The sequence below is a fragment of the Orcinus orca genome, chromosome 3, assembly GCF_937001465.1.
Source record: "Orcinus orca chromosome 3, mOrcOrc1.1, whole genome shotgun sequence".
Lineage (NCBI taxonomy): Eukaryota > Metazoa > Chordata > Mammalia > Artiodactyla > Delphinidae > Orcinus > Orcinus orca.
In genome coordinates, this window is record NC_064561.1 from 155,835,853 (window position 1) to 155,862,711 (window position 26,859).

General features: G+C 44.3%; 1 protein-coding gene across 1 annotated transcript; it reads left to right on the forward strand.

Moving 5' to 3' along the window:
• Window positions 1-2,880: 2,880 nt before the first annotated feature.
• Window positions 2,881-26,088, forward strand: CAPSL (calcyphosine like). The gene is made up of 5 exons (XM_004266005.3): window positions 2,881-2,950; window positions 18,376-18,512; window positions 21,616-21,793; window positions 22,073-22,282; window positions 25,759-26,088. Exons 2-5 carry the CDS (start codon window positions 18,376-18,378, stop codon window positions 25,858-25,860), a joined length of 627 nt encoding a protein of 208 aa, XP_004266053.1. The 5' UTR covers window positions 2,881-2,950; the 3' UTR covers window positions 25,861-26,088.
• Window positions 26,089-26,859: the final 771 nt, after the last annotated feature.

Sequence of the window (26,859 nt, forward strand, 5' to 3'; positions counted from 1 at the left end):
GGCTAAAATTTAAAAGGCTGACGATACCAATAGTTGGCAAGGACATAGAGCTATTGGAATCCATATGTTCCACTGCTGATGGGAACGTAAAATGGTACAGCCACTTAGGAAAATCGCCATACAGTTTCCCCAAAACAGTTGAGCATCTATGTGCCAAATGACTAAGCCATTCCAATTCTAGGTATTTACTCAAGTTAAATGAAAATATGTGTCCACCTGAAAACTTGTACACAGATATTGTAACAGCCTTAGCCTAAGAAAAAACGAAATGCCCATAAACAGGTGAATGGATAAACAAGTTGTGGTATATGCATAAAAAGGACTATTGCTCAGCAGTAAAAAGGAACATGCTACTGATGTACACAACCATATACATGGATCTCAAAACGATCTTGCTGAGCGAAAGAAGCCGGACTCAAAGAAGTGCCTCCTGCATGATTCACTTACTTAAAATTCAAGAAAGTGTAAACTAATCTCTACTGACAAAAAGGAGACTAATGGTTGCATGGGGCTGTGGGCTGTGGGAGGGTGCACTGTGAATGGGGTGATGGAAATCTTTGCAGTGGTGGCTTTGTAGGTGTATATATCTATCAAAACTAAGTGGATGCAGTTTGTTGTACACAAGTTAGACCTTAAAATTGATTTGAAAATCTCTATGGGTGAGATATGCTTTTAAGTGTTTTTCTATTTGCGTACCTTAAATTTTAGTATTTGGGAATTATTGTTCCATTTGAATATAACTGAAAATGCAAATACATTATAATTTCCAAAACAGTAGAGCTGGTACAGTTCTGAAAAGGGAGGAGATATGTGTGTACAAGAAGTAAGGTCATTTCCTGGAGAATCAGAGGGACTAATGGTAAAAGCCTAGGATTAGGGGTCAAGTTCACATACTCAGACCTAATGCATGTTTATTTTATGAGTGGAACCTGGAGTCTTCCATAATTATAACACACAATTACACATTTGAAAAATTATAAGCACAGGTAAGACATTTAATTTTTGAGCTTTAATGGACATTAAACATGATATAAACTAAGGATTTAGGTATAAAATACCTATTCTTGGAGTTGCATTTTAAGATTCTGAAAGGAAGTTCAAGATGCCATTTATATTTCCTTTCATTGTTCTGCTTATCTGTTTCTACATTACCACCATCTCATATTGATTCTTTGTGTACCTGTCTACCCCGATGCTCTGTAGATGTGGTTTTACCTCATGTCAATCTTTCGTTGTTTTGTTTATCACATCCTAATTGCAGGCTATTAAGAGATGGTTATGTTATTTATTTAAATGTCAAAAAATTATTCATGTAAAAGGAAGTAAATGAAATGTCTATGGTCCTACACAAACTTCTACTTAGTACAAGGACTTAAATACTTCTGAAAAGCAGACTTTGTATTTTAAATGTCCTTCATATAAAGACATTTTATCCAGTTCAAAAATTTGATTCAACCAACAATGACTGATTTCATATCCGTACATGGTACTGGGCATTTTGGAAGATGCAAAGATGAACCAGACTCTTTCCCAGTCCTCTAAGAGCTCTCAGTTGGCTTTCCATTGTCTTACTGATTAATTAAAAGGCTGATTTATCTGTCATTGGTAGTGCATCTTGTCTAAGTGATTGCTCCTTAATAGCTTATTAGTTTAGCTTAATAATTTCACTTAGTGAAAGTCAAATGAGCGGCTTGATACCATGAGGTCAGCTGCAGCAAAAAGGGGTATTTTGGGATGAAATGGCTAATGGTGTGTGGAGAGGAAACTCAGAACTACCCTGGGGTGGCGGTGGGGAGCACATTCTAATCCATGTCAGTGTCAGTACCATCTTAGTGCTTGGTAGTGGTCATGGGCCATAGGCAGGAACCCTCTGGAAACAGTATCTAACCCCCAAAGAGAGAAAAGGACATATTTTTGAATGAGTGGCTTTTTATTTGCACCTCAAATCACACCCTGTTGGAAATCCCCTCAACCAAGACAAAACTTCATTAAAATTCATAGAGAACATCACCCCCTTGACCTCCAGGGCAAGTCTGAGAAGTTGACAAGGCAGATATAGAGTCTATTCTAGAGACTGTAGAAGTCAATGACCACACTTGCCTGAGAAGACATGTAATGTGGGAACAGATCTTCATAGTTCTAGTCTCCCGTTCTTTGCATGACTTCATGATGGAAGCAAGAGAAGCAGTGGAAATGATGAAGGTAGGAGAGATGTCATCGGTACAAATTAGAGAGAGCATGATTAAGGTGTTTTTTTTCTAAAACAGGGCCACTTCTCCTCTGGCAAACTTGTTGTTAGGGAACAAGTGTAAAAAAAAGACAAGAAGTGAAAAAAAAGAGCAGAAAGGTGAAAAGAAGACACCAAGGATGGGAAGAGTGGGAAATGAATCCTATCAGTGTGTGGCTGTGGAGAAGGAGGGAGGACTTTGAATCACCTGTAATTATACCTGCCTGCTCCCGTGTATTGTGGTTTTAAGTCTTACCTGATAATTAGACGCCATCTGGAGACAACAGAAGGGCGGGGAAGAGTTGCCTAAAGAAGTAAGAGAATTTTCTGAACATTATCTTATACAACCTAGGAGGCAAGTTTTGTGTCCTTCTAGAAACCAAACAACTGCCGGCCAACTAACTCCCTGTTGGCTTCTCTCCTAAGGCCAACAACTTGGGTTTTCACAGTCACTGCATTTCCTAGGCAACAGAAGTGTAAACTTGAGAAGAGGCAGGGCCGGGATAGGGATTGACAATGAGCTGAGCCAATGAGGCTGTAAGTTTGCAGCAGTGATTCCTAGACATCCAATTGGCAGGAAGAGGGTGGACCAGGAGGTGTGAGGACAGAAGGTAAGAGGGAGGAGGCAAAGGGGGATGGGAGGGGACTGGTCCTCCCAGATGCAAAAGAGAGCGTCCATAGTTTCAGTTCAAAGCAACTGTTGGCAACAGGTTACCATTCAAGGTAAATCAAAGTTTTAATCTATTATACTGATTTGATCACTTTTGTTTCATTTTAGCTAAAGAAGAAAGAAGACAGTAGATGTTACCTTCTAAAAAGAAAATCAAAAAGTTGATGAGCCTTCTTGGCTGTCTGTCTAGGGAGGAAATAACTTGGTACTGGGAGAAGCCTTTGTCATCTTTGCATAGAGATGCTCAGATAAAAATGTACAAAAATAAATTTCTTTCAGTAAAGGGGAAGGAAATAACCATCACTGAGCAGTCACTATGTACGGGGTACTTAAGTGTGAAATGTCTGGGTGAATTACTGTAAGTAGCCTGTAAGACCATTGATAAAAGTGAGCTTCAAGAAGGTTAAATATCTCCAAGTCAAAAAACAATGAAAAAATCGAGCTTTGGTTCAGACTTTGGTTTATCTAACATTCTAAGTTGTGCTATTTCTGGGGAACCCTGCCTGCTGAACTGACCACTTAGATCAGAATCAGAATTCTTATTAAACTGACACAGCATGTTAAAAATTATATTAGAGAGTTGATTGGATTGATCATGAAGTTGAGAAGGACCTTAGGAAATGGCAATACCATTTATCAAGGTGTCCACCTCACTTGCCTCCAGTCTGGGGCATAGTTAAACCATACTAAGTAGATGGAATTCTTTCTTGTTTTTTAAAGCTCTTATTTTTTCCTCAAAATCTTACAACTACAGAACTCTTTTAAATTTGTAACTGTGCATTTTAAATAGTGAGGTTTAAATTGTGAACATTCATTTGTGTTTATATTCAAATAGTAATTATCTAATAACAATAGCAGTTATTAATTCCAGTAAGTAGCAGTCTGCTAGTATTCTGTTAAGTGCTGAAGGAGACACAAAGCATACAGCCTGTGTCTTTAAGGACCTTTTAGTCTAGTAGGAGAGGCAGTCCTGAAAGCAAAGAGTTATGTCATAGTGCAATGTGGATGTATGTGAGCTCTGCACAGATTATACAAAGGAAGATGCAAACTGTTTTACTCTGGAGAGAGAGGTTATAGGAGGCTTCACCACAGGGATTCTACAGGGAAGAGTAGGACTTCCCTAAACCAACAAGGGAGGGAGGGTGTTCCTGAAAATGAGACTCCCTGTACAAAGGCACAGAGATACAGAACAACATGGTGTGTTTGGGGAATGTGAGTGCGTCTAGATGCAGAATAGATTTTGGAGGGGTGGAGATTAGTTGAAACGGCTGGAGAGATAGGCAGGGCCAATGTATACATCAAATGCTAAGACATTTGCTCTTTACCTATATACAACCAGGAGCCACCAAGGGGTCTTAGAGTATGAAGTTTGGATTTCCATCTTATAAAGATCACTCTGCTAGTCACCTGGAGGCTAGATTGGAGGCAGGGAACCAGCTAAGGGGTAATTTCAGTAATGGAAATGGGAGAGGACCAGGTCCTGGATTAAGGTGGTATCCATGGCAAAGGAGGCAGGGGAAGGAACAGATTCAGGAGGCGTCAAGATGGTAAAAATTTACAGAAATTGGCTGGTAATTCAAGGTACAGGGTGAAAAGGAGTCTAGGATAATGTTCAGTTAATGACTTGGGAAAATGGTGCTGCCATTTCCTGAGGCAAGGAATAAGGAGGAAAAGATGATGAATCTGGTTCCGGAACATTAAACTTGAAGTGTCTGTAGGTCATTAAAGTGTACATTTTGTATGGAAATTTGAAATATGGCTCTGAAGCTTAGGAGACTGGATGAGTTGGAATAAACATTTGGGATGAGTTGTGATAAACGGTGGATAAGGCTGAGATTACTACGGGATTTATGAGAGTGAGAAGAGGATAAATAACTGAATCCTAGGAAACAGTAACATTTAAAAAGGCAGGCAGAAGACAAGGGAGAGACCAAATAGGTCAGATCTGAGAGGAAGGGAGGTAGGAAGTTAGATTCATAGACATTGAGAGAAAAGAGTTTCAAGAAGGAGGAATGAATTATCACAAGAGTCAGCTGCTGGGCAAAGTGAAATAGGGGTTAAGAGTGACTGTTGAAGTTGGCAATCAGGTTGGCAATGATGTCCTGAGAGTATGTTCTTTGGAGTGACAGAGTGGAGACCAGACTGCAGTGGACTGAAGTATGAATGGGACATGAGAAAGTAAAAAACAGACTCTTTCAAGTAGTTTGGCTTTGAAGGGTGATAGCTAGAAGGAGTCTACGGTTGAGGGACCACTGCAGATTCATGAACTAAAGGGAGGAGCTGGTTATAGATATAGAGGCAGGAGGAGAAATATAGGGATGGGGGAGTGAGAGGTACAAACTATTAGGTGTAAGATAGGATACAAGGACGTATTGTACAACGCAGGGCATATAGTCAGTATTTTATAACTGTAAATGGAGTGTAATCTTTACAGTTGTGTAAAAAATTAAAGGTTTTTAAACATAATAATTATAAAATAAAATCCACTGCAAGTACAGAAATAAATAAAGGGGGGAATTGGTGGAGAGGAGGAAAGGGCATACCTGATGGCTGAGGGTCCAGGAGAGGTTGGGATCTATGCTGTAGGTGAGGTGATTATCCTTCAATGGGAGGAAATTCAGCACTCCCTCAGGGGGAGGGAGGACAAAGTCGAGTCTCAGAGACAAATACCTTTGTAGACTTGGAGGAGAGTGGTATGAGTGATTCATATCCGGTGGATCCATTTTTACTAAGAATTTCAAGATAAGGTGTGGAGGAGAGTAGCAAAGGTTTGAATTAGCCTCTGGAAAGATTGGAAGAAGAATCTAATCAATGTCATGTAAGAGTAGAGCTGCATGTTTCTGAAGGCACTTGTTCACCCTGGCATGTGGGTTTGTTCAGACGCACTTTATAGCCTGCCTTTAGGGAGAGGACATGTAGACAAATTGAGCCAAGTTAGGCATTCCTAAGGCAGTGTGGGAGATTGACAAGGGAGGGCTGAGAAAGAAGGCGCAGGTTAGAAATGGTCAGAATGCTGTATTAAGGTGTCTACAATGGAGAGGGAAGGAAATGGGTCCGGAAAGGAAAACAAGGTAGGAAATGGCTGCGGAGAAAATGCAGGGTCAGGAGTCCAGAGGTCTTGTAAGGTCACAAGTATCTATGGCTGGAAGAATGAAACTGAAAGGTGGAAAGAAAGTAGGTGTTGAATTTTGAACTTCGAGAAGAGACTAGCATTGACTGGTGACAGAATGTAGGAGAGGATCTTCGGAAGCCATGTGAAAAGAGTGAGCAGATGAAGTTGGTAGAAGTCAAGGACCTCCCGGAACCTCATGGCTGCATGTTGGGTGGGCTGTCTAGATAAGCTCTGAGGTTTCCCAGATTGATGGGGCTACTTGGGTTAGAGAGGAAGTCTGTGAGGCAGGAAGCAGAGTTTCAGTGATTTAGGAAGTGACAGAGCCAAAGAGGGACAAAGGGAGGATGTCAAGCTGGGCTGTGCTTCAAAGATGGATGTGAGGATGGTCATGATGTCGAGGTGGAGGGATGCATCCTTAGTACTTAGCATTTGGGGTGAGAAGTATCTTCCTATGAGAAGATTGCTGGATTAGAGGTCCTTATACAAATTCAGGTACCAGTCAGACTCTTGGCAGGAAATGGACGGCTCAGTCAAAAAAGTTTAATGAGGGACAATTTACAAAAATGTGGATGGGGCTCAGGGACTTAGATAAGTGATGAGGAAATGCCCCAGGGCTGCCACAGTGAGGAGGGTGAATCGTCCTTGGACCTGGGGTGGCAGGAGGAGGAACAGGTATCTGATCTCAACAAGAGCTGCCTTTGGTGGAAGATTGCAGTCACTGACAACTGTGGCTTGGCAGACAGGAGACCACGCTTTCTCCTCTTGCCCTCTGATCTCCTGCTGGTGCCTCCCATGGGTGGAATCCAGCTGGAAGCCTGAAAGCAAAGAAATCAGGTTTATGCAGTTCATAGAGGTCAACCTCCTGTAGCACAGATGTGGCTGGAGAACGGGTCAGGGGAGGGGCTGGGCAAACAGAATACTGAGCTCAGCAGTGAAGATAATTCAGAGACTGAGGAGAATTAGGAGATTTATAGAGGAATAAGGGATTGAGGAAAGACTGTGTGTCTCTGCATGGCAAGAGCTCTTGGTCTTGAGGGCCACGCCTCGCCTGGTAACTTGTGGTGACGGGTGCACAGGTGCAAGGAGGGGGGCGTTTAGTTCCTGGTTTCAGCTATTGCTTTCATCTCTTTAATTGATAAATTCAATAGACTTTACCCTACTGAATTTTCCTTGTAAAATTTTGGGTTTTATTCTGGTCTCAGACAGTATTGTATATTAAAAAAAAATCAAGGCTCATAAAAGCAGTTTTCTATATTTTAGAAACAAACAAGCTGGCATTTGGGAGAAGATAGTGTTACAGGATGATTACTGTGTTAGAGAAAGGACCATAGCTGCCTTCTCCTGACACCCTAATGTCCATGAATATTTTCACCGTTCATGATATTCTTTGGAGCAGATTTTCTTATACATCTCTAGCCATAATTCCATTGTCATCCAGGATCTTGTTTTCCCTCCAGTGTCCCTACATCTTTCCAAAACCTGAAGTTAAATACAATCAAGGTTTTCCAGATACTTCAATGTAGAACATCATTTGAGTGAGCAGGGCTGTCCTTGGTTGAGAGGTGGATTAAAGATGCTCTTACTTTCTTTGGAAACTCTTCTTTTTGTGTATCACCTCTATCATTGACCTTGACCTCAAAAAGAGCTCTTCACATAGAAGAAATCCATAGGCAAACGCTCTCCAGTAACTTACAATGCCAGTTGTTCTTACTAAGTGTGCTTTGGCTGCAATATTGCTAATAAGCTTGTCTCAGTTTTTATATATGAATGACTTGGGGTGACTACATGGTTCCTTGTGTAAAAAAATGAATATTTCTTGAGATGTTGTGGGTGATTGACAAAAGCCCCTTGGAGAAGTGGCAGGCGCAGAAGATGCCACTCAGAACTTTGGTTCTGCTCCTTATGTCTGAACTGGGACAACCCCTCAATCTCTTTGTACCTCGGTTTCCTTATTTTGTGAAATAGGAATAGTTACCTCTAATGCATGTAAAAGCACTTTGTAAACTATCAGAATTATTATCAAAAGTTACCTTGCACCAGACACATTTTCTGTTCTAAACAAACTGATAGTGAATAATTTGTAAAACACAGGCTACATCTTTAGCAGAGAGCCTGACAGAGCCCGTGCCCAATAAATGTCCCCTCTTGCAGTTAATGATATCTTTGTGTGGTCCCAGGGGGCTGCACGCTGTTTCTGTACAGGACCAGATACTAAATAGTTCAGGCTTTGTGGACCAGAAGGTCTCTGTTGCAACTATTCAGCTCGGCAGTTGTGGGGTGAAAACAGCCACAGGTAACACGTAAGCAAACGTGTGTGGCTGTTTTCTACTAAAACTTTATTTCCAAAACTAAGCGAAGGGGCATATTCAGCCTATGGGCTGTGGTTTGATGTCCCCAGGTCTGGTTCATTTTAGATTATGTTTGCCTAAGCTCTGGGTGTCCTTGATAACTGGCTGTGTTAAGGTGATCTTATTCATTTTGGAAGAACAGAGGTTGAGGAGTGAGAAATCACCAAGGTGCTAATGTTTGCTCCTAGGACTTGGTTTAGTCTTCTCCCCCAGGGTGGTCTGGCGGTTCTAAATGCCTCCAAAACTCTCAGGCTCCAGATGATGTTGTGGAATAAGCTGATCTAGAAGTGCTTACACAGTTACTTTCTGGAAGGACTCTATTTTTTTCTGCCAGGCTGTTCCTCTTTGTAAACAAAACCTGGAGGATGGCAAAGTCTCCGGCCTAAAATTAGGTTTCCCAGCTGTCTTAGATCATTTGGGCTGCTGTAACAAAATACTGCAGACTGGGTAGCTTATGACCCACAGATAGTTATTTCTCACAGTCTTGGAGGATGGAAAGTCCAAGATCAGGCCCCCAGCATGGTCAGGTCAGGGCCCTCTTCCTGGTACAATGATGGCTTCTTGCTGTGTCCTCGCGTGGTGGAAAGGGTGAGGGGTCTCTCTGGAGCTTCTTTTGTAAGGCACTAATCCCATGTATGAGGGCTCTGCCCTTGTAACCTAAGCACCTGTGAAAGGCCCCAACTCCTAAAACTACCATCTTTGGGACTTAGGATTTCATCGTACAAATTCTGGGGGACACAAACATTGAGACCATAGAACCAGCCTCCTTTGCAGGAGTGGCCAGTGAGATTTAAGTGAAAGGAGTTGGGTGGAGTCTTCTGGAACCATTTTACAAAAGGCTGACTTTGCTGGGAAGTGCATTCTTCTTGCCCTCACACCTTTCTCTTTTCTGCTGCCTGGAGTGTAGATGTAATGGCTAGAGCTGCTGTAGTTATTTTGTAACTTTAGGCAACTTTGAGGGAAAAAAACAAAACATGGTAAGGTAAAAAAAACAGTAGTTTCTTGAGATGTTGATGACTACCTGAACTGTCTCCAGACTTCTTTTATATGAAAGTATACCTCTACCACTTTTAGAGAAAATTATCCTGTATCCTGTTTCTGTTATGAGTAGCTGGACACAATCCCTACACTGATGTTGGCATTCTGACATTGAATTTTTATCCATTAACACTTCTTTGTTTTCTGGAAGTATCAATTAATACCATGCAGGTTGAAAATAATTAGCTGGGTTTCTAAGTGGCTATAAAATAAACATTAAATAGACAAATGATTCCAAAAGGAACATTTTAAGTGACTGTAAAATAATTATTAAGTAGGTGATTTTGATGACTAATGTTGCAAGATGGCAAATGGTAGTCAGAGCTGAGGCTTTACTCCCATCTAAAAGTGGACGAAGGTGTACACTTGGGGTTTGTCTTTGTAGTGGGTTTGAAATCACTGAGGTCAAGACCTCATGGCACCTGAAAAATGGGATATTTGGAAGTTACATGGTTGGTTCTAAGAGTGTAATCATAGAAACTAGGGAGTTCGGAAGAAAAGTTTATTTATTTATTTATTTGCATTTTGTACACAAATCCAGCCAAAGCTTTGCTTACCTTTGTGTAGTTTAGTTATTTTCTTACTCTGCTTCTTTAAGATCTGGCAGGCTGCCCGACTCAGAATAGATTGCAAGTAATTTCCTGGTACAACCCCCAGAGACTCAAGGCAGAGCAGAGGGGAAGAGCGAGATGGAGAGAGAGACAGCAAGGAGAGCACTGTTAAGACAGCTGCTACCTCCAGGTATTCCCAGGGGATGCTCATTCTGACAAGGACCCCTTAACCCTGGCGCCTCTGTGTTTATCTAACCTGGGCTTGTATCACACTGTGTTAGTTACATGGGTCCTTGAATATCATGCTAAGCAGTTTTTCCCATGCTCTTTCATAGCCCACAATGCAGCAGAGGCTGCTAAATGTTGATGAAATTCTCCTGAGAGAAGAATTTTACTTTACCTTTTCTCCCAGTTCTCAGGGGAAGCTGAGGCTCTCCTCACACTGGATTGCTAGTTATTTTACCCAGGTAAAGGTAGAGATCTAGGGTCAACCCAAACACTGCAGGAATAAGCTTTTGCCAGTTATACCAGTTAGGAATACTTTCAGCTGCAAGTAACAGAGGACCTGACCAACAATGTATTAAGCCAATAAGGGCTTATGTTTCTCACATGATAGGAGTGTGGAGTCAGGTAGTTGGTTATATCTGTTCAGTAGTTCAGGGATGTTAGGGCTGTAAGTTGATATCTCTGTGATTCCCTTGGCCCTTTCCTCACAACTGCAGAAAGCCTGTCACAGCTCCTGGTGTCACATTCTTGTTTAAGGCAGGAAGAGGCAAAAGAGATGGGAGAGCTCACCCAGAGCCCTCAGCACTTTCAGTTAAGTCTCTTTGGCCAGAGAGACATGGCCACCAACTGAAAGTGGAATATAGCAGAGAAAAAAGATTGGAATCAGCCAGTTGGCAATTCTGGAAAATCAACTGTAATTCAAATTCAACAAAGCTAAAACTACCCTGAGGAATGTGAACTCCTGGAAGGGACCTTGGTTGTCTCACTCATTGCTGTTGTGTGGCACACAATAGATGTTCAATAAATATTAAATATATGTTGAATTCAAGACCAGAACTAGGGTGAGGCAAGGTAGGTCCCTGGGGCAAAATATTTAAGGAGACATTCACTCTCAGCCTTGAGCAAGTACAAGGTTGATGTCTGTACAATCCTGAGATTTGAGGGTCACCTTAAACATCGTGCCCCAGCCATGTACCTTACCTAGCCCTAATCTCAATCCTGGTTGGATGATTATAAAATGAAATTTCAAGAAGATGTGTGAATTAAACACTTTATAATGATAATATTTATGAAATATTATTCTTAAATTGTGCCATATCATAAACATTAAATAAGGAATTAATTCACATTCCAAAGGTTGGAAGAAAGAATAAAAGACTATGATTTATCAGACATGGGCTCTAGGGAAACCTGCATATAGACAACAGCTGAAACATGAGTTTTAAACATCTTGAGAAAATGTATTTCTGTGCAGAGAAAATTTGGTAAGATGCCAGACTTCAATGACATCTTATCTCCACAGTGTACTTACGTCATTAAAGGAGAGATTAAATACTGTCATATTTTAAATCTTATGCAGAGGTTGGCAATCCAAACAAAAAGCAGATTTTTCATATATTCATACATTGCAAAAATAATTTTAATAATAATTTGTGGGGAAAAAAACCACCTCACACATCACTTAAAACAAGCAAACAATCAAGTAAACACTATAGCTCTAAAAGGAAAGGACTAAGTGAAATTGTTCATCTCTACCAGAAGGAATTTACACTGAGCCTTACAAGCAAGGACCCCGAGGTGAGACACAGGGTCCTGTTTAGGACCCATGAGTGCCCTGCTTTGCTCTGCACTGCTGTCCCCTGTCCTCCTCTGCCATGAAATCCTTTCAGCTCTCCAAGGAATCTCTTCCTTGAAGCCTTGTCTCTTCTTCGTCTCATTTCGTAGTCCTTCTCTGAATTCCCAAAGCAATTTCTCAGCCCCTCGCCGTAGCTCTTGAACACGGTGGCTTTGACAGAAGTGGAGATCAGTCTTGACTCTGCCACTGTCTCACGGTACATTTTCAGGCAAGGGACTTCTATTCAATAAGACCCTCCATGTGAGTTGGCGTGCTGATGTTGTGCAAAGCATGGAGCAAGGGCTTGGTCCCTGGCCTGGTTAAAATGGTCATTCCTGTCCTCTGCTCATGCCTGCTTCTTACCCTGTGCTATGCTATAACCTTCCCTCTAGCCTTTCCCTTCAAGGTCTTGCTACTGCCACTCACGGGTGACTTGGCGTCTCTTACAGCTGAGGTTTTCAGGCTTTGGTGTGCGTTAGTTAAGACCATCTGGAAACGTGAAAGTGCAGATCCCCAGCACTCACACCTAGAGATGTTAATTTGCTGTGTTTGGGGAGGACGGTGGGCATCTTTATTCTTCAATGGTGGTCTCAGCACCCCTGCTGGTCCCAGGTCTTTCTCTACAGCAGGGCTTTACCTGAGCATGACTGACATTTTGGACTGGAGAATTCTTCAATGTCAAGGGCTCTCCTCACATGTTTAGCAGCATCTCTGGCCTCTACTCACTAGATGCCTGTAGCATCCCTCACCCCTGTTGTGACAACCAAAAATGTTTCCAAACATTGTCAAATGTCCCCTAGCAGGCAAGATCATACCTATTTGGAACCACAGCTCTATAATATCACCTGAAGAATTAGCACAGTCCCTCGCATAGCCAGAGGTGCTAAGGGTCTCTTTAGTTGAATACAGTTCAGCTGGGTTCAGTGAGGGAACTCTCACAATGTCAAGAACATGAACACACACCTGTCATTGTACTTTTCCTGGGGTTTCCCAGTCTCCACTGTAGAAACCACGTCTCTCTTCAAACCGTCTAAATCTTTCATTTCAGTCTCAGGCTACTCGGAGCACTGGGATCTAATATTTATTCCAGAGAGGCACTTTCTAAGGGGAAACGTCCTGAGAAGCCACTTTTTTTGTTTGTTTTTTGCCATCTACCACATAGTAATAACCAGTTTATTGAATGGATTGGAGTCAGTAGAGATGGCTTAATTTTCTCAATCATTGCCTTCAAACATATTCTGTTGTAACTAAGGTCCACCTCTGTGTTGCTGGGTCGTTGCTCGACCCACCATGAGAGGGGGAGAGGGGATGGGAGGGAAAGAGGGAGGGAGGGGGAGAGAGACAGGAGGGAAGGAGAGAGGGAGGGAGGATGTAATTCAGCGTATTACCACTAGAGGTCACCAAAGAAAACCCAAAAAAGTGCTGCCTGGGGCTTGAGAGTTTCTCTCTTCCCCAAGGATTCCGCTCAAAATTTTCTCTGAATTCAAGGAAGAGAAGTTCCATGAACCTCGCCGAGAATCATGAACAGACAGACCTCCATGCATGTTCAGCTCTCCACAACCCATTCCACACGATTCTCGAAAACCAGGCAGAGAGCTTTGGCAGCGGCAGGCAGCTGCGCGCCAGGACAGTGGGATGACGGAGCCTTAACCCGGTCCAACGCAAGGAGGCCTGGCCACCATTGCCGCAAAGTCTCCTTTGACTTTACTTCCGGCGGCTCCACTCGGCCTGTGCCCCCAAATCTCCAGGTCTCTGCCTCACGGGGGTGGGTGTGGGGAGTGGTAAGCAAGAGCTCTGGGTAGACCCCCTGGGACCTCTCTCCCTTCGCTGCCCGGGCAGTTACTCTCCATCTCGGATCTCTTTATCTTCTCTGTCCCCACCGCCAATACCTTCTTCGAGGCAGCATGACCTCTCACCTGGTTGTCACGAGCGTGGTTTCACCTCCCACTGGCCAGCCTGTCCCACCCTCCTGTTCATTTTCCACACTTTATCCAGAGGGGTCTTTTACAGTACAAACTGTCGCCCGCTCACTTGAAACCCTTTGTGGTCTCCTGCTGCTTTCAGTACAGAATCCAGACTCGCTACCATGGTGTCTCAGCATCTTGGGGATCTGATGCCTGCTGACCTACCTGCCCAGTTTCACGTTTCTCCAAATTTCCACTTTCCAAATTTCCTCCCAGCCTCCACGGCTCTATTTCACCCCCGCCCCTACATACACCCGTATCCTTCAGTCAGACTAAAATACTTGCGTTTCGCTCATTATACTCCTTTCTCTCTCACTTTGGCCTTAGCACTTGGGAAATAGTGCTCTCCCTTCTCCTATCCCCGCGACCCTCACCTGGATGACCTCCACCTCCTTTAGGATTAAAGGTTAGACATCAGCTCCTCCTCCGACAAATCTTGAGGAAGCTGCTTAGCCGCCTCTCCTGAGCTGCCGCGGCTCAGCTGTGGGATTGCTGTAAGCGTTGTCTGTCTTTCTCCCTCTTCCCCCGACTCCTAGCACAGCGCTCCGCACTTATTAGACGTCTGTTGAAGGAATGGACCGAACTGGCGCCTGACCCAGGGACCTGCGCAGACGCGATGCCAACACGAGGTGGCGCTGCGGCCACGTGCATCGGAGGGCAGCCTCCTTCCTGCCTTGCGCAGGCCTGCCTGGATGGGCTCTGATGTCACCACGCGGGCTCCTCCGTGCTCAGTGAGGGTCTTCTGGAATCAGGGACGCTTGTTCAGTGCTGTGATGCCGGTGACATATGTTTGGGAACAGGCTCTTGCCCTGGTGCCCTCATGCAAACTTCAGAAACTCTGACTATGGCCTTTCTTCACCAAAACCCTACCCCATCCTTCCTTCTTCCAAAGTCCCCAGTTCTTAGCAAATTTTATGTTTCCTGCCTTGCTTAACTAGGGGACTTAAGTACTCAAGTTTACGATTCTAAGCTATTCATTCAAGGGCTTGCTTCTTGGAGTAATCTGCTCCAACTGTTGCCTTGAAAATATCACATGATAACTATTAGCTATTTGTTGATGAACTGGGTCATTAAATGATGAAAAAGGGTAGCTAACATGGGCATTTCAAGTACCATGATAGGCTGGGTGGCAGGAGAGGATGTAATTTTTTTCTGGATATATCAGATTAGACTCCAGAGGTAACTGCTGCATGGTCACTGGGAAGGGTCGGCTGCAGAGATGGGTCAGGTGGGGTGTTTTCCGGGACTCCACCCTGCTCTCCTCTGCGTGGGTACCATCACATTGTGCTTTGAGATGCTTCTGTAGTATTTCACAAAGGTGGTGGAGTACAAAGAGCCCTGCTTGGTCTGAAGCCCTGAGCTTCACTGTTGACCAGGATTTTGGGGCAAGTTCCTTGACCAACACAAGCCCTAGTTTTCAAGTCGCCAGAGGCAGGGGTGGCACTCGATGACCTTTCAGGGTCCTACAGTCCTAATGGTGTGTGAATTTCTGTGAGCCACACTGACCGTGGGACCTGGACAAATCGCCTGATTTTTGTGCTTGTCAATTTCTTTATCTGTGAAATATGAATCATAGGAGTAATTAAGTCATAGGGTTTTTAAAAACTGAGATGAAATTCACATATGATAAAATCAGCCATTAAAAAGTGTACTGTTCAATCATTCTGTTGTGCAGCCACCAGCTATATCGTGTCATCACTCCAAAAGGAAAGCCTGTCCCCATTGAACAGTCACTCCCCACTGCCCCCTCCTCCTAGGCCTCGGCAGCAACCCATCTGTGTTCTGTCTCTGAATTTGCCTCTTCTGGATAGCTCATATACAGTAAGTCACCTACCTATGAACCTTCAAGTTGCGAACTTTCAAAGATGTGAACATGCATGCCAGCCCCTGTATGCCTCCCGTTGTGTGTACTACTGTACTTTTCAAGGTACTGTACTGTAAGATTAAAAAAGTTTTCTTTACTTTTAGTGCTTGTTTTTTATGTATGGATTATTTGTGTGAAGAGTATTGTAAACCTATTACAGTGCAGTCCTATATAGCCAATAGTACTAACTAGTATACGGTGCAGTACTAACTATAGTACCGTGAGTTGGGTACCTAGGCTAACTTTGTTGGACTTATGAACGAATTGGGCTTACGAAGCGCTCTTGGAACAGACCTTGTTCGGATGCAGGGGACTTAGTGGAACCATACAATACGTGACGATTTATGTCTGGCTTCTTTCACTGAGCGCCCCGTTTTTGAGGTTCATCCTCTATCAGTACCTCCTTCCTTTTCGTGGCTGAATAATATTTCTCTGTAGGGACACACTGCATTCTGTTCATCCATTTGTCCACGGGTGGACATTTGTGTTGTTTCTACCCTTTGGCTCTTGTGAATGGTGCTGCTGTGAACAGGGGTGTAGGTGAATTTGTCTGTTTTCAATTCAGCTCAGAGGGTTTTTGTGAGGATTGGATGTGTGCTTACCACACAGTGGGAGCAGACAAATGTTAGCGATTGAAGTTGTTAACATTATCCTGAAGGCTTTCAAAGAGGGCTCCACGGGGTTTCTTCCTCTGGCCCTGTCTCTCGGATCCGGGAGCCAGACCTCACTTTCTTCCACCCTCTCCGCTCCCTTTCTGCTGCTGTGGCTGGTGTGGGAAATCAGGGCAGGTAGAGGAGGGTGGGAAAGGCAGGGGAGAGGCAGCGGAAACGAGGATGCAGAGGAGAGTGGCTGGGACAACGAGTGAGCAAGTGGTGCTGAGTGAGGGGGAGGGGCAGGAAAGACACAAGGTCCCCGGTGGATTTAGAGGAGGAGCAGGGCACGTGAGGGCTGCGTCCCTAGTTGCTGCTCTTACAGTGGGAGGGGAGGGCCGGGGCTGGTTGCTGAAGAGGGTCAGGACCAGGGATGCCTCAGGCCAGGACCACGAGGGCGGGAGTGGAAGATGGCCGGACAGCGCACCGGTGGCCTCGCGCGTGAATCCTGACCACAGGATTCTGGGTGCAGCTGAGGGATTCTGTGGGGTGGAGTCAGGGCTGGAAGCTGGGGACAAGCTCTGGGAATTGTCACCTTGAGATCAGGTGACAAAGCAGTAACAGGCGAACTCAGGTTTTAAGGAAGTTAGTGCTGCCGGAAAGGCAACCCATCTCTGGAATTCCGGGAACCTCTGCTTTCAGGGCTGGAGGAAGCAAAGGACGGTTCACGTAACTTCAGGCGGAGCAATGTCTTCCCGATGTGGAGCAAAGCGCTGGGGCCTAGACAGGCAAAGGCCTCCTCTCGGCCTGGCGTCCGAGAGCCCTGAGAAGAGCCGCTCCCCTTTTCATCCCTGTGAAAGGCAAGGAGGAGGGAACCGCCGGGTGCCTGTGCTTCCCCGAACCATTTGCTCTGGCCTCGGCTTTCAGTCTGAGATTCCCTCTCTCTAAAGTTAAATAAAAAGTTAAATAACGAGAACTTTGTGGGGAGACCTTATGGGTTGTGCCGGAGGCAGCAGCGTTCGAGGGCGTGAGGGTTGCCATCGCTGATGGATGAAGAGCCAGCACGTGGGGGGCTGGGGGGAGAGGGGAGCCTCGGAGTCAGCGGCAGAAACCTTCTAACACCAGTTCTTACTGCACCCTGAATGCTGTTTTGCTGCACATCCGTCAAGCTCTCCTGCTCCTCTCATTCACAACTCACTCTAAAAAAGAAATTTCTAGAATCCCCCATTTACTGGGTCAGTGGGCTCATAAGATTAGTGTTCCTGGAGCAGGGCTGGAATTTAAAGGTCATTTAATCCAATCCTTTCATTTAACAGAGGAGGAATCGGAAGCCCTGAGATTTGTTCTGACCTCACCGGGAGTGCGTTGCCGTCAGGCCTAGATCCCGGGTCTCTAGGCTCCCAGCGTGTGGCTTTTCCACCGTTGTGCGTGTTCTCAGAGCCCCAGCCCGGCTGCAGGGTCAGGACAGTTCGTTCCATTGCTCAAGAGACCTCGCAGGGGGTGCTGCTTCCCTGCATCTATCCTCTCTCTTATTTCTGAATATTTAAAACACAAAAGCCAAACTGTAGAAAAACGATATATCTATTCTTCAGGAGAGAGAGTCTACTTACCTTTTTTTCTGTCCTGAGAACCTAGTTAGGTGTTAATGGGCACTAACCAATTAATACAAGAAAACATGCTAATTACTGGTAGGAACCATCAAGGCCCAATACTGAGAATCTCAGTGAAGACAGAAGCAACAAAAATTAATCTTTAGACCAAAAAAGGAGAATATTAAATCTGGAGTCAAAGGGAATATGGAAAATTCTAAATAAAAGAATAAAGCACATAAGATTGGCTCAAAAAGAGTTTGGTGAAATGAGACTTATTTTTTATGGCGGGAGGAGTGCTTCTGAAAGATGAAAGTGTATCGGGGATGGCTGTATGTTTAAAACTATTGTCCAGGCCAGAGATCAGAGGCTTTCAGGACTAGACAAGCAAGGAATAAATATGACAGGACATAGTTGGTGTAGCTGAAAGTTGGAAATTCTGGGAGGTTTGAGAAGGTTCTTGTGAAGTGGATGAGAGAGCGTGCTGTGAATTTCCTTCTCAGCGAGGCTGTGGTCACCCTGCCCTGTCAGAGGCAGGCGAGGAGGCCTGAGCCCCGCTGACTCGAATGGATTCCCTCTCAGATGGCGGGGACGGCACGCCACGACCGAGAGATGGCGATCCAGGCCAAGCAGAAACTCACCACGGCCACTGACCCCATCGAAAGGCTCCGCCTGCAGTGCCTAGCCAGGGCCTCCGCGGGCATCAAAGGGCTTGGCAGGTAGGACCTGGGCTGTGGGTGGTGGGAAGATGGAGGAGAAAAGCAGGGTGCAGCCAGATGAGGCGAATTCTGGCGGTGTGGCCTCGGGCACTCACTCACTTCCTCCTGGGTTCTCAGCTCCTTGTTTGTAAAATGCAGAGTTTGGAAGCACTCATCTCTGAGGTCCCCTGTGACAATTTTTGATTCTTAAGTGCAGCTACTGGGACAACTTGAGGTGAAGGTAGAAGCGTGTCTAGGTATTAGAGACACCTAGCAGGGCAATGAGAGAAACACTCCCTAAAGCTGTGGCAATAGGGGCCGAATCATCCCAGGAGATTGGAAATAGTTCTCTATGTTATACACTAGGACCTTGTTGTTTATCCATTCTACATGTAATAGTTTGCACCTACTAACCCCAAACTCCCAGCAGGGTTCAGGAGAGGCTGAGAAATGCCTTCTGCATGCCCAGAAAAGGAAATGGATATGCTATAGAAGTGTTCACTGAGCTTAGGGTCAGAGGTTTGGTGTGAATAAATATGGAAAGTTCTCTAATCTTAAAGAAATTAGGGGCCAAATTAGAAGGAGGAGGAAGGAATACTGATTTAGATGCAGTTGCAGGTTTTGGAGTTCCACTTGTAGCACTGGTGTCTCCATCACTTCCAGGGGCTTCGGAATTGCCTGTCAGATAATCAACAGCTCACTGCCCATGGGACTCCCCCAGCTCCATAGGAGAACAGCTTCTGTTCCCGGCCCTCTGAGAGTGGGAGTAGCCCTCAGGACTGAGAAACCCGAGTGGAAAGAGATTGTAAGCGTCCCGAGGGCAGGTCCTGAGCATTCTCTCTTTCCAACAGACTAAATCCAGTGCCTGCCATGCGCCAGGCATCGTGACATCTTGGGGGATTCATGGGTGAACAAGGCTTCCCCTGGACTCATGGAGGACTTAGACTCAGGATGCTGAGAGCCACAAAAATGGGAATCCTCCTGGTGTGAGAGTTATATGTTAGGGAAATGCAGGATGCCACGCCAGGGGCCTCCAACCTCCCATCTGGAGGCTGCGGCAGGCTTCACTTCTACTGAGCTCTGGAATGTCACTTTCCACAGTCCCCCAAATCTCAGACCAAGCTGAGCTCTGTCAGAAGCCCAGGCTGTAGCCAGGCTGTCACAGTCCAACTGGAAGACCAGTCCACTTCCCTTTAATATTGTATCACTCCACCCTCTACCTCTTTCATCCTGGGGCCACATTCTTGTTCTCGGTGCAAACCCTTCGTGACCACCACCCATGGTCCACTTCCTGGCCCATTCAACTGAATGCCTCCTGCCATCTATGCCATCTCCACCCCACACCCTTACCACCCCTCCCACCGTGAACCAGTTTATCGTGAACAGACACCGTCTCATCCTTGGCCGTTTGCTTGAACGTGCCCTCTGCCACCTCGCCTTTACTGGCCTTGCCCTTCCCTAAATTTCTCCTCAGCTCAAGGGTTGGCTGCCCCTTCCCCCTTTTTTTCTTATTATTAGACTGGGATTTTGTTTCTGTGAGGACCACAGAAGTAGAGTGCCATTTTCATCATGTCACATCACGGATGCATGCGTGCTATCAACATGGTTTATCCCTACTGAAGTTGACCTTGGTCACCTGGCTGAGGCCGTGCCTGTCTGGCTTCTCCAGTGTAGAGTTACTCTCCCCGCTGCCTTTCCATGTTGAACTCTTTAAAGGGAAGTCTCTATGCAGAGTCCTACTTAGGGTGTGGGGAGTAGGCTTTGCTCCTTCAGGACAGAGAATGAACATAATTTATTTGAAATTCTTCTGCAGGAGAAACGTCTCTCCTCTCACACTTATTTATTCAATCATTTACTTAAACCAATATTAACTCATGGATATTCATTTTATACTTTGGTTTATAATTGAACACTACTTATTGCTCAAATTGGTCCAGTTTTGGCCTTGGGAGCTCTTCAGTTGGCTTCTGTGTCCCTTTAAGGTATCCCCATCAGTGTAGAGTTTTTTCCCCCTTACTTTCTGGTATAAGGTACTCCAGTCTCATCTTGCATATTTCCTGCCCCAATTCTAGGATCAGAGATTTCTCCAAGAAAGTCAGATACTTTTACTGGAGAATTGTATTAGAAACCAAGATCTAGGCTGTAGATGTGCTGGTTCTTACTGGGTTGTTACTTCCAGGTCCTCTTAGCTAGAACAAGGAAATATATGTGTTTATACTAACCCGTGTGTGTATGTATATGTATATATATATGTAATCATGTATACATTATATATTAATCATCTACGTTTATAACATGAGTTCATACTGATGTCTCCAACTCAATCCTCTACCACATGGATCAGATCCTTCTAGCTTACTGCCCTAGCTTAGCTATAAATCCCCATTCCAACAGTGAGAAGCCTGGCTCCCACCATCCACCAGCCATTCATTTAATTGTTCAGTGCTAGGGTACCCGTCTAGCAATATGATAATTGTTAACTCATATCTCCACAGGAAATACCTTTGCCAACTAGAGTACAGAGGTTAAGTGCAGTTCTTTTTGTCTTTAGTCTTACAAACTCTACTCCTTTGCAGAGTTACTTAAGTCGACATCTTCATCTCCCCATCCTCCTTCAGTGAGATTGCCTCAAACTTTTAAACAACAGTTAGATTCTCTTGTCACGGTCTGCATTCCTTCCTGGGATCCCCTGAACTCCTAACTAATTTTAATGTACACATTAAAGTGCACTCTTTGTACTGTGAGGTTCTATGGGCTTTAGCAAATGCATGTCCTGTATCTCCCTTTATAGTATCATACAGAGTAGTTTCACTGCCCTCAAACTCCCCTGTGCTTCACCTAATCTTTCTCCCCTCCCCTTCGTCTTTTTACCACCTTTATAAGTTTTGCCTTTTTCAGAATGTCATATAATTAGAATCATACAGTATATTTTTAAAGGTTTGTTTTCTTTTCTGAGAGACTGGGAAGAGGTTCACCAGATTTGGGAGGAGGGTACAGAGAAGAGTCTAAGACTTGTCTTTTACTTCAGAAAAACCTTGAGAGTGGTTTTCTTCTGAAATCTTTATTCTTACACCTTGTTCTCTGTGTTTTTTCTTCTTCTTTTGTATGTGTGTTTTATCTTCAGAGCGTTTCGAATTATGGATGACAATAACAACAGAACCCTTGGTTTCAAAGAATTTGTGAAAGGGTTAAATGATTATGCTGTGGTCATGGAAAAGGAAGAGGCAGAAGAGCTTTTCCAGAGGTCTGATAAAGATGGAAATGGAACAATAGACTTTAATGAATTTCTTCTCGCATTAAGAGTAAGTGGTCCCATGAATCACCGTATCTACTGGGTTTGGCTTTCGAGTGGTTTGGGTTGGCTGTTGTGAGGCTTGGTTTTCAGAAGCTGTTAGCACACCGTGGGGGAGGCTGGCAGGAGACCGAGTGCAGGCTCAGGGATCTTTTGGAGCAGTCATAATGCACATCCTTTAGCAGCACACAAACAATTGCACGTCACTGAGAGGAGTAAGATATTTCATCACAGATGATACAGGAAAAGCTCGTCTGCTTGTGTATGTGTTTTTTTCCTACGTATCTAGCCTCCAATGTCCAGAGCCAGAAAAGAGGTAATTATGCAAGCTTTTAGAAAGTTAGACAAGACTGGAGATGGCGTGATAACAATTGAAGACCTTCGTGAGGTGTACAGTGCAAAACACCACCCGAAGTACCAAAACGGAGAATGGACAGAGGAGCAAGTGTTCCGAAAATTTCTGGATAACTTTGACTCACCCTATGACAAAGATGGAGTGGTGAGTGAAAGAGCTTAATCTAGTGAAATTTCTTCTATCCGATCTGTAATTGTAAATGGGAAACAGACCAAAAACCTTAAAAATACTTATACCATATTTTTTATAAATAGAAGTAAAAGGTTTCCTTGGTGACTATCTAGAAAGCTGAGAACAAAAGTAGTAAAAATGTGTGTGTGTGTGTGTGTGTGTGTGTGCACATATATTGGTAGGGGAACCACATACAGCGAAATACCCGTCATCTGAAGACTGTGGTATTTTGGTTAAATGTTCTATTTCATGGTTGCCATATGTACCATACACAACTAGCCTAATTCCAGGGAATTTGATGATAATAACGTACATTTAACTTCAAAATGAGACCATAATTCAATTTTAGAGAACATGATTCACAGAGCATTTCAGGATGCTGCATGCCTTTTTCATACACCCTTATGAGCACCATTTGTCATCACACTTTGCTACATGGAAATGCCATTTCAGGGAAGTGTTCAGTAAAGGGAATGCCAGATAACAGAATTCACTTTGATTTAATCTTTGGTGGGCTTTGAGATGAACTCGCATTTCTAAACTCCAGTGAACTTAAGGACAAAAGCAACCACGCATCTCCAATAACTGGTGTCTTCAAGTTACAAATGTGTCACTTGGTAGGGTAAGGAATTATACCTCCATAACTGTGTCTAGGCTCAGATGGAAACGTCCTCTGTCTTTTATCAACAGCCAGAAATGGGTTTTTTTTTTTTTTTCAGTACGCGGGCCTCTCACTGTTGTGGCCTCTCCCGTTGTGGAGCACAGGCTCCGGACGCGCAGACTCAGCGGCCATGGCTCACGGGCCCAGCCGCTCCGTGGCATGTGGGATCCTCCCGGACCGGGGCATGAACCCGTGTCCCCTGCATTGGCAGGCAGACTCTCAACCACTGCGCCACCAGGGAAGCCCAGAAATGGGATTTTTAACCCAAGATCAGTTCTGCCCTGAGGTGTCCTGAAGGTTATGGTTATGGGGAAGGGAGTTCTCTGCGTGGCTGAGGCAGCAGAACCCTGGGGAGGGTTACTCCTGACCCCTTAGCCACACAGGAAGGATTTAGTGGGGCAGTGAGCTGGAAGCAGAGATGGTAGAAAGAAACAAGCCTTCTCATCCTGAAGGGAATTTCCCCCAATTTTTTTTTTCCGTGAAACTTTGTGGTGAGTCCAATGAGCGAGGGTTGAAGAGGGCAGGAAGGAGATCTTTCTGTCCTTTCTGCTGACATTTTCCTGCCAGGGACAGAGAAATACCCTTCATTTTAGCCCGAAGTGATTGCAGAGGTGGATGAAAAAGGAGCCTAGATTCTGTCGGGCAGCCAAACGCGTAGGGACAGAAACAGCAGAACCGTATGTTTTCTTCCCATATGGCTGCCCTTTGATCTCTGAGATGGCAGTGGAAAAAGAGTCAACTGCCGTTTCCCCAAATTAGCCCAACTCTACATGGGATCCCAGGGTGTATTTACCTCTTTTCTGCAGGTGGTTCCTCCTCGTTGCTGGGGAAACCTCAGCGGCCCTTTTCTCTAACCCAAGTCAAAGTAGCCAGTTGTTGTGATTCAGCTGATTTAAAGCTCTCAGCCCATTTCTTTTGACATTTATCTTCGCAAGCCACATGAGGTTCTCAAATACTCGTGAGGGTTACTGGGGTTTTTAGCAGTTACAGCATTTGATGTCACCTGAATTTCACAGACCCTGCATAAATCCCCAGCTCTGTGCACGTTCACCATCTGGGGAATGGATTCATAATGCAGGTTGCTGGCTGCCCTGAAGAACTGAAGAATCTGATTTTTTTTGTGCTGGGCGTGGGGGGAACAGATGAAGCTCAAGGATTTACAGTTTTAATAAGTATCCCAAATGACTCTTATTCACAGTTGTATCTGAGATCCTTGCCTCTAAAAGATTCAGAAGTGCCTGATGTAATGACTACATACGTTATGCACAGGAACCTCATTTAGCATAATTATGAATCTAGGGAATATTTATTGAGTGCTTACTGTCTCCCAGCCATTGTGCCAAGGACTTTACAGGGATATTCCATTTAATAGACATAATGAAAATGTTTCTGAAAAGTGACATGCGATTCACACTTTTCCACGTTGAATCATTTTAAATGCCCAAGGAACTGTCAGTATAAAGGAACTCCAGATGGAGCTTAAGGTTGGATAACCGGGGAATGCAAAGGAGGACAGAAATAAAGAAATGCAAGAAAAGAGACATTAATGGTATTCTAATTTTTACCAAAGCTATGTACATATATTATTTAATTCTACTTCCAGACACTGATAAGCGCAGCTCAATTAGTAACTCCATTCAACGCCTTTCTTCCTACTACTTTTTGCTATTTTGGGGGGACAGACAGGTGGAAGAGGTCAGTACAGGGAGAGGACTGTGGATCCTGAGACTTTTTTCTCTGTTCACTTATAATTTCAGCAAAAAAAGTAAGTGGGTCATTCAGCTCATGTGATTCTTGGAAGAGATAGCTATGTTCCCAAAGACTTGGTGGGAGAGGAGTTTGCTGTTATGGACTAGAAAGGGGTTCTGAATTGTTCACGGATTTCACTTTTTGTGATGTTTTCAGTCTCTCACGACACTGAAATTTGAGGGCTAACTAGAAAAACAATACATTTCCAAAACAGCCATCATTATTGTGTCTGCATTCTCCCATATAAGCAAGTCTATACTTGGGGCTACATTCACTGGTTATAGAGATCCAACCAGAGGACAATTATTTCCCTCAATCAACCAATTGTGTCAGCCAATATGGTTGAATTAGAGTGTACGTTTCACCTCCACCTCTTAAAGAATAAATTGGTAACAGTTTTTTCTTTTTTCTGGAAGGAAAGGAAAGTAAAATCCTAGCACAGATAAAAATATTAGTTGAAACAGGCATGGGAGAAGAGAGAACCCAAGGGGGCATGGAGCAGGGGGTATCTTTTTAACTTCCTCTGTGCCTAGAATGAGTAACATGTATCTTAAAAAAGCATGAAGCCCAGGAGTGTTTAACAAGAAATCTGTTTCCTTACCCATAAGACTGAGCTCCATTTTTTGAAAGGTAAAACATTTCTTGTCTTGACACAAGGACATGAGGTGATGTTTCTGACGTGTCACAGAAAGACGGTATTCACTGTGGTTAAAGAAAACTTGTTTCTTATTCTGAGTTTCAGTCTTGCTTACGTGAACAGATGGGCTTCTGCTCTTAAAGGAAGACAAGACCTGTATCTCACTTTCCATTTAGGTTGGTTTGGAAATTTTCAAGACTTTCTTCCCCTCTCCCCCTCGGCCACCCCCTCACTCCATCATCAACCTCCCTTTTTCTCTTGTTCTAGATCTGTTCCTAGGCTGTGTCCCTAAAAAGCCTCCTTGACTGAAATTTCCCTCCCATTTACAGGTCCTGGAGATGGGCCTCCACTGAAATGGTGAGAAGCAAAGTTTTGTTTTCGTTTCTTACTTTTCCACTGTAGGTGACCCCCGAGGAGTTTATGAACTACTATGCCGGGGTGAGCGCTTCCACGGACACCGATGTGTATTTCATCATCATGATGAGAACTGCCTGGAAGCTCTAAATGTATGACCCGGGCACCAGGGATTTGAGTGCTGCCATGTGGCTCCAAATGATTAAACATCAGCTCAAAACCAGGATCATAGCTGAGTTCACGTTCACCCCAGGGTTTCTTCCGTGCTCACGTACAATGCATTTTCTAGGGCAGAAATGAAGAAACTAAGTATTGAACTGTGACTTCTCTGAGGCTGCTTCTTTAGCTCTAAAATAGGAATTAGTTAAAATACGGTCCCAAAATCTCCTAGAGCCAGGCTGATATATCCAGGTATCTAATAAACATTAGATTTCTTCCTTGGCCATTAATAAAAGTTTAAGTATTATCCCACCCATGCACCCAGAGTGTTTCTCCATATCCTATTAGATGGTCCATTTCTAGGTGGAAGAATTCACCTATTTTTATGAATGACTGTAAATCTTCATGTGCCTCAGTCCCAATTTGGGGACCAGAAGGAGACCTCACGTTAGCCTCTATTTCTATAACTGAATGTTGAGTTTCTCTGCCTGTGGTTTCGGGAAGCCTCTGTTTGGCGAATAGATTTAAAATGACTTTTTTGGGTCATTTTAAAGGCTGGTGTGAGACTGGAGACCATTTCCTTGAGCAGTAGAGCCAGGACTGTTTCTGTGGTTAAATTCTGAGGCTGGGCTGTGCTCTCAGAATTTATGTGGGACATCTCAGCTGTGAGTGGGCAGATCATATCAGTGGTCTGCTGGAGTATTCAGCTCTCCCCTCCCTGCTGTTGGCCCATCACGCTGAAGTCCCCACCAGCACAAGGAGGTGGGGCATGGCATAGACCAGGATCACAGGCACACTCTAAAGCAGCTTTTCCATCCTGACACTTCGTGTCTCAGTGCCTTCTCCTCCAGGTCTAAGCTTTGGCTTCATATTGTTGATGTGTGAGCATCTCCCCAGGAAAGGCTTCTAAGCAAAGGTAGCCCCTGCTGCTGGAAAGTAGATACTGAAACTGCAGCTCTCTCTCTCTGTGTCCTGTTTCTGGGCCAGAGA

Bases quoted from the DNA above. Each gene is read 5' to 3' on its own strand.
- CAPSL (XM_004266005.3), top strand. From the start codon at position 18,376: ATGGCGGGGACGGCACGCCACGACCGAGAGATGGCGATCCAGGCCAAG. The intron at 18,513-21,615 runs GTAGGACCTGGG...TTTTATCTTCAG, and splicing joins GGCATCAAAGGGCTTGGCAG to AGCGTTTCGAATTATGGATG. The intron at 22,283-25,758 runs GTGAGTGAAAGA...TTTCCACTGTAG, and splicing joins CCTATGACAAAGATGGAGTG to GTGACCCCCGAGGAGTTTAT.